Source organism: Orycteropus afer, unplaced genomic scaffold (genome assembly GCF_000298275.1).
Source record: "Orycteropus afer afer isolate SDZICR_OR568_19922 unplaced genomic scaffold, OryAfe1.0 scaffold00034, whole genome shotgun sequence".
Lineage (NCBI taxonomy): Eukaryota > Metazoa > Chordata > Mammalia > Tubulidentata > Orycteropodidae > Orycteropus > Orycteropus afer.
Genome location: NW_006921621.1, coordinates 12,756,855 through 12,765,376, shown reverse-complemented (window position 1 = coordinate 12,765,376; position 8,522 = coordinate 12,756,855). Strand labels below are relative to the sequence as shown.

Genomic DNA, 8,522 nt, shown 5'->3' with positions numbered 1-8,522 from the left:
AGGCCAAATTTTCCAACTACCGGTGATTCTTCTTTGTTTTCAACTTTTGCATTCCAGTCACCAGTGATAATTAACACATCTTGATTGCATGTTCGGTCAATTTCAGACTGCAGAAGTTGATAAAAATCTTCAATTTACTCATCTTTGGCTTTGGTGGTTGGTGCATAAATTTGGATAGTCGTATTAACGGGTCTTCCTTGTAGGCATATGGATATTACCCTATCACAGACAGTATTGTACTTCAGGACAGATCTTGAAACATCCTTTGTGATGATGAATGTCACACCATTCCTCTTCAAACTGTCATTCCCAGCATAGTGGATCATATGGCTGTCTGATTCAAAATGGCTAAAACCAGTCCATTTCAGCTCACTAATGCTGAGGATGTCAATCTTTATGTGTTCCATTTCATTTTTTACAACTTCCAATTTTCCTAGATTCATACTTTGTACATTCCATGTTCCAATGATTAATGGATGTCTGCAGCTGTTTCTCTTCAATTTGAGTGGTGCCACATCAGCAAATGGAGGTCTCAAAAGCTTTACCCCATCCATATGAGTAAGGTTGGGTTTACTCTGATGATGCAGCTCTTTCTCAGTCCTATTTTGAGAGCCTTCTAACCTAACCAGACTATTCATAAAGTTGCACGATAATGTATCAGACACTGTTTCTTTGCTATTCACAAGGTTTTCCCTGGCCAATTCTTTGAGAAGTGGATGGCCTCGTCCTTCTTCCTAGTCTGTCTCAGTCTGTAAGCTGGGCTGATACCTGTGCACCATGTGCATCCCACTGGGTTTGAAACACCAGTGGCTCACCCTCAAAACTCACATCAACACGTCACCATGGTAGGACAAACCAACAGACAAGTTTTTCCCCTGTTAGAAACCTCTCCTACCACCCTTACCTGGGTCCCTGTGGCTGACTGCTCCTCTGTCCCCGTTCCTGGGCCTTTTAATCCCCTTTCTAACACTCTCCCACCCTGTGCTTTGGGCGTGCCTGGGTTCCCTCTCCTCAACTGGATCCCTGCGGCTGACTGCTCCTCTGTCCTGGTTCCTGGGACTTTTAATCCTCTTTCTCCGGCTCTTCCACCCTGCTGCTTTGTGCATGCCTGGATTCCCTCTCTATGCCTATGATACATAGACACATGAAATACTATACAACCCCAAAGAATAAGATAGAATCTGCAAACACCGTATAACATAGATGAACTTGGAGGACATTATGCTGAGTGAAATAAGTCAATCACAGAAAGCCAAATGTAGTATTATTCTGTTATGGTAAAAAGTCACAGAAAGGTTTATATATGGAAGGAAACTCTGTTGGTTACCAGGAGTAGGAGGAAATGGGAGAAACCACTGCAAAAATAAAATAAATACACTTAAAAAATTTAGGAAAAAACTATAAAAAATGTAACACTGGCTGTGATGTGCCAGGTTGACTGGGCCATGATTCTCAGTGGTCTAACAGTTATGTAATGATGGAATTTGAAAGTCGTGTTATAACGTAGTCATCCTTCGTTTTCACAGAACACCAATTTCACATAATGATTGGTCATTATGTGAAGTTAGTTTCCAAAATTTTTGGAGCCTAACCTTGATGATAAGGAAGGAGTGAATGTATTTATGCAATTTTTTTCTAAGTCTAAAATCAGTTCAAAATAAAAAAAGTTAAACTTCTAGAAAAACAATAGAGATAGAAAATAGATGAGTAAATGACTGCAGAAGAACACAAGACATTATTTTTGCATGTTGATCCACATCGTCAATGTACTTGGTGGTTACATAACTACATTGAATTGTCAAAATTCACAAAATTATGCAATTAAACTTGGTGCATTTTATTATATTTAAATTATACTTAAAGAAAGCTAACAAAAAAGAATCCCAGATGTAAATATAACCTTTAAAAGAAAGGTGGTGGGTGGAAATCCTCACAGAAGCAGAATGCAGAGGAGAGTCATCAAATAAGACTATATACATATATTAAAAATATATAATATAATCTCACATATCTATAACATATGATATATATATATATATATATATATGATATATATCATATATATATATATAAATATATATATATATATGATATATGTTGTTGTTGTTGTTATGTGCCGTTGAGTCGGCCCCGACTCATAGCGACCCCTCCTTGGGTTTCCGAGGCAGTATCACTACGGAAGTAGGATTGCCCAACCTTCCTTCCGAGGAGTGGCTGGTGGGTTTGAACCGCCAGCCTTCTGGTTAGCAGTCAAGTGCTTTAGCCACTATGCTACCAGAGCTCCTATATATGATATATATATGATATATATCATATATATATCATATATATATGATATATATATGATATATATCATATATATATATATATATGGTGGTTTTTTATTTTCTTCTTACCAGATTGATTAACTGAGTGTGTACCACATCTTCTACCAAAACTGCTGTTTCATGCAGAGGCCTCCTAGCATCTCCTAAAGAAAACCTGCAGAAAAATTAAACACACCAACATTAAAGACTGTGAAACTAAGAAAGGCAAAAAGTGAGTTCTTTAATAAAAAGCATCTGCTAAAGAAAATACAGTTGTTCTTCAAATAAAAGATTGAATGTACAATTTTTTTCTAAACAAAGAAAATTTATTTCTTCTACACAATATCAAATCCTAAAGAAAAGTATAGTGTTATCTATACTATTTCTTGATTTATATAGCATATGTTTAAAGGGTATTTACTGTTTTCAAAAATGTAAACTACTAACAATCACTCCATAATATTGTCAAGTGGAAAATTAAGCTACCAGATTAAAAAATATATATATAAAAACATAGTAATAGCCATAAAGTAAGTTACAAAAGTTGCATTAAAACAGAAGTTGTAAAAGCATGTGATATCATCAAAATGACAGTAGCTGAGAAAAATTGTCTTAATTCCATTTAAATTGTAATTTACAGTTACATACAAATAGATAATCAAGAATGGGTAACAAAACTGATGTTAAAAATCATGTTCTTAACTTTCACTTTTGCCAGTATGGTGGGTTAAATTTATACAGAAGCACTTCCTGGTAAACAATAGGAATCATGGTAATGTATTAAAAACTTACTTTCAAAGAATGTCATAGTGAGCAGTAAAGAAGGTCAAACAAGATGAGAAAATGCAGTTAAAAAAAAAAAATAAGACTACAAGGAGCCAAAATTTATTCTGAAGATATCTGCTTATTCATAATAGCCTGGATCCTCATTTTGAACTAACAAAATATTCAAGGTCAAGTAAAGAATGCTAAGACCCCAAACAAGGTAGGAGGATCAGTTTGAAGAACCCAGTATGACACTGGGAAACTTATACCCAGTGATGGTGGTACCTTCAATGTATGAACTAGGAAAATACCCATTCCATAGAAGTAACGTTGCTTATCTCAGCCAAGACTGTGAGTTGTTGTTGTTGCTATGTGCCGTCGAGTCAGACTTGACTCATAGCGACCTCTCCTTGGGTTTCCAAGGCAGTATCACTACAGAAATAGATTGCCTAACCTTCCTTCTGAGGAGTGGCTGGTGGATTTGAACCACCAGCCTTCTGGTTAGTAGTCAAGTGCTTTAGGCACTATGCTACCAGAGCTGAGTGCAAGGAGGGAGAGGGGGAGAACTTCTCTTCATTTTTAAAGAAGGGAGGAAAAGAGAGGGAAGAAGGAAGTGAGGAAACAATTAGTCCAGAGGACTAATGGACTACATGAACCATAGCCTCCATTAGATTGAAACCAGAAAAATTAGATGGTGCCCAGCTACCACTACCAATAGCTCTGATTTTTATCACAATAGAAGGTCTTAGACAGAGTGGGAAACAAATGGAGAACAAAATTCAAAATAATAAAAAAGACTTACTGGTCTGATAGAGACTGGTGGGAACCCTGAGACTGTTGCCCTTAGACACCCTTCAGACCTGAAACTGAATCAACCCCCTAGGATAACCTTTCAGGCAAACAACAGACAGGTCTATTATAAAGTGAACAATAATACCTGTGAGGAACATATTCCTCAAAAAAATCAACCATATGAGCCCAAAAGGTATCATTTGCTCAGAAACAAAGGTCAGAAGGCAGGAAAGGCTGAATGGAAAAAGGGAACCCAAGGAGGAAGTGGGAAGACTGCTGTGACATTGAGGAGATTGCAAACTAATGTCACAAAACAAAAGGTGTAAAAATTATTAAACAGAAAACTAACTACTCTGTAAATTTTCACCCAAACCACAATTTAAAAAAAAAAAAAAGCATTAATTTGTATTCATCATCAACAAAAAGCCAGGAAGCACAATTTAAAAAAAAATTAAAATTGATTCTAAAATTTATCTGAAAGGGCCATAAACCAAAAATAGTCAAGATACTCTTGAAAAACAAGGTAGGAAGGTATGCTATACAAGACTTAGAAAGCTACAGTAATTAAGATAGTGTGACACTGGTGCTAAACCAAAGAAACAACCCACTGCCATTGAGTCAATTCCTAATTATAGTGACCCTTCAGTTATTGGTGCAAGGACAGACAATCCAACAGAGCAGAAAGAAAATGGAAAATTCTCACTAGAAAAGTAAACTTCATAAGGGTAAAATTTCTTTGGTTGTGTTTACTACTGAATTCTTTTAATTGCCTGTACAATGCTTCTTTTCCATTATTATAAGTTATTTCATGTCTCACTGTTCAAAAAGCACTCATCCAAATTAACTGTTCTGAGAAGACGTAATTTACGAGTTGGCTCACAGATAAAACTACACACTCAATTCACATATCTAATAAAAATACTTTTTTTTAATATTTCTATCAATAAAATGCACAAATAAATAGTAAGTTATACATCAAGCTTTTATAAGTTAGGACTTTTCTATTGAATGTATCTCTCATTAGCATAAATACATAAAGTGCCTTCAAATCAGCTATAAAGATATAATCAGGTGGGTAATTTGATAAATAAGTGATTTGAATTTTCAGGGTTGTTGGTATTTTGCTTTTTGCCAGAGTTTTTCTCACACTACTACTGTCATTTTTCCCCCCATGCACAGAAAACTAGGTATTAGTCTGGTGAAATGAAAAAAGCACTTGATGTAGCCAAAGCTAAAAAACAAACCCACTGCCATCAAGTTGATTTCAACACATAGCAACCCTAGCAGAGAGCAGAACTGCCTCATAGGGTTTTCCAAGGTTAGAAATCTTTACAGAAGCATACAGCCTCATGTTTCTGCCATGGAGCAAGCAGCCAGTGGGTTTGAATTGACAACCTTTAGATTAGCAGCTGAAGGCTTTAACCACTATGTCACCAGAGGTCCTATGCCTAACCAAAGTCAATACCTTTTTCCTCTGTAATGTATATGATATTTTTAAGTCACTTAAAGGCAAAATTTAAGTAACCAATAATTATACAAAACTTTTTAGTTTTTTCCCTTAAGTCTACCATATTACTCACTGATGCCTTGACTCATTTGTTCTGGGTCAATTCCCAACCAAGAGAGCACAATCATCAATTCCTACACATATTACCTGGATGGCTGTAAGAACACAAGTCTGCTGGACCAGGTTTCACCTAAGGTCTTTCAGGAAACTTTCATAAAAGGTTTGTCCCTCTCCTGGTCTCCTGCAGTAGCCTCATCCCTATACCAAATTATCCTCCAATTTAGAAAGGATTGTGACCAGGATAGCCATGATCATAAGCAGCAGACCCAGAGCAATCCTGCATGACTCCACTGGGTAACAGTAGTGTGTCAGAACCACTCACATTCTACCATCTCACCCACAGCAAGGCAGGTTTTACTCTACCCCAGGATCAAATATTTCACTGAGCACAAGGGCAGCTAACTCTGCATTTCCCTTGTCAAGTACATAATGAAATAAATGAAACCACTCAAGAGATGAAGTTAGATTCTTCACTGTGTACATTTATACTCAGATACAGGAAGATGTATGCTGAGCAAAACCAGAGGACTCTGTTCCAAAAAGCCTGAAATACTGATGTCTGACCCATTTTGTACCTTTTTTATGTGTGCCCAACACAGTCTAAACTTGGGGGAGATCCTTTAAAGACACCTATTAAAGAAAAAAAAATCTACAAATAGAAAGTACCAGAATCAAATAGAAAAAAAGAATGAGAGATATTTCCAAAACACAGGGGAAAAAAAATTAAAATATGCACTGAGTCTAACTATAGCTACTCCATTTAAATAGTTTCTAACATCAGTTTAAAAAAGGGAGAGGGAAGCTGGATATTTGCTTATCAGAGTCTATGTAGAGGAGTTCTAGCAGCGTAGTGTCTAACACATTTGACTGCTAACCAGAATGCTGGCAGTTCAAACCCACCAGCCACTCCTCAGAAGGATGGTTGGGCAATCTACTTTCATAGTGATACTGCCTCAGAAACCCAAGAAGGGGTCATTATGAGTTAGGTCCAACTCCACGGCAGTGAGTTTTGAGTCTATGTAGAGCCTATATTTAACATTGTTGAATACTAATAAATGTTAAGATGCTTTCCTAGTATGGCAATACATTTTCAATCTCTCTATAAATTCTAAAACACTTCACTTTATCACCATCTTTTGCTATGCTCTAATATATCTAATAATGTATACATAGGTCCATTCTCTTCATATATCCTTATACCTAACTGTGAAGCAATCAACTCCAAACTTTTCTTTTTATTTGTGGTGGTGTTGTTGACAACCAATTGAACAAATTCTATATGCACAATTCAATGACACTGATTATGTCTTTGAGTTATGCAGCCATTCCCAGTCTCCTTCTGAATTGTTTCTCCTCCATTAACATAAACTCCCTGCATATTAAGTTTCCTATCTAATCTTTCCAGTTGCTGATGTCAGTTTGACCTCACAGAGATAGATCTTAAAAGAGTAAAGTGCTTAAGGCAGACATTTTTTATTCGTTAAGCTAAACTACTATTTGGTTTTATGAAGATTTCGGGGATATTTTTGGTTTAAGGTTTAAATGTTATCTTAGGGCAGTAGTTTCATGGATTCATTCCGTTTCCATGGCTCCAGAAAGTCTAGATTCCATGAGAATTTAAAATCCTGTTCTACATTTTTTCCCCTTTTAATCAGGATTCTTCTACAGAATCTTTGATCAAAATGTTCAGTAATGATAACTCCAAACTCTCTTTAAGGTATAACTCATCAAGGAGGGGAAAATGAGCAAGCACAAACAATATGTGTATTATTATTTATTTTTAAATTATAGAAATTTTATACATTGCTATTAGAGTGACTAATTATCCCAGTTCACCTGGGAGTGAAGGGTTTCCCAAACTATTCTCTACCAAATAAATCAGCCTAGTTAGTTCTAAAAAGTCACAATATACTCTTCACAACAAAAGGACAAGACAGAAATAAACAGTTTCTTTTAAGAATTCATTCTTTTAATGAATGAATAATGAATAAAACTTGTATATTTACTTTCAAACCATACCCTTATTATTTCAGCTCTAAGGCTCCAAAATAGAGAAACAAATAGCATATGTGGAATTTATCCCTTCTTCTGGAGTTGATGGTTTCCATACTCTGAAATTGAGGGTGAAGCTCATGATGGTGGAAGAGAAATAGCTAGCTGGCCGTTTGACTTCTCAAAGCAGTCAGGGCTCCCACTCAGGGAGAAACAGCACCAAGCTGAATGAACTGCCAGAGACATGAGCCCAGAAAAACAGATGCAGTTCACATGACCAGTATCCAACTGAGAAAGTTACAATAATGCAGCTACAAGTTTCATTACGTCCTGGCCATTAGCTGCAAAGAACGTGGAAGTCAGTAGTGACAAAAAGAAATTAGACTGGAAGTTAGATGACATGATCCTAGTTCTTGCTCTGACAATAAGTAGTACTGTCATCTTGGCAAATAACTTATCTGGGTACCTCAATTCTTCAATCATTTATATGGAAAGGGATTGGATCAGATGATTTTAAAAATGTCTTTTCAGATATTTAATTTTGGCCTATGAGAACAGTTATAATCCTTAAATCACAAACATGTCTGTCTTCAAAAGTGAGGTAAAAATATTCCAGGAAAATTAAATACAGAATAAATTAACAATCATGAAATGAAGAGGAAGAAGAAATAAATAAGTAAATGGGTAACACACATTAAATAACTATTGTAAATGGTATTGATTTCCTCATTTCTTTTTCAGCAATCTCTTTGCTGGTGTAGAGGAATCCAACTGATTTTTGGATGTTGATCTTGTATCCTGCCACTATGCTAAATCTCTCAATTAGTTCCAGTGGAATTTTACCGAGTCTCTTGGGTTTTCGAGGTATAGGATCATATCATCAGCAAATAGGGATAGTTTGACTTCTTCCTTAACACACATTAAATAAATGAACAAAATCTACTGGAGGAAGGGCAATGACACCACAATTTAATTTATGTTATGTTGGGAATAGTTTCCAAGAAATACTATATTGCCCCTGAAAGGGGTCAAAGTAGTTTTTACACTGGGGATATTACTTCAGAATTTTGTATTTTTCTTTTTCAGCATATTTAATGGAA

General features: G+C 35.9%; 1 protein-coding gene across 1 annotated transcript in view; it reads right to left on the bottom strand.

The window, feature by feature from the left end:
• SUPT3H (SPT3 homolog, SAGA and STAGA complex component) overlaps nt 1-4,043 on the bottom strand; it is a 316,601-nt gene extending 312,558 nt beyond the window's left edge. The window contains exons 1-2 of the mRNA XM_042780330.1: nt 4,009-4,043; nt 2,397-2,481 (exon numbers count right to left, since the gene is read on the bottom strand). Coding sequence (XP_042636264.1) covers nt 2,397-2,481; nt 4,009-4,043 — 120 coding nt within the window. The remainder of the gene's footprint in view (nt 1-2,396; nt 2,482-4,008) is intronic.
• Between the last annotated feature and the right edge of the window lie 4,479 nt (nt 4,044-8,522).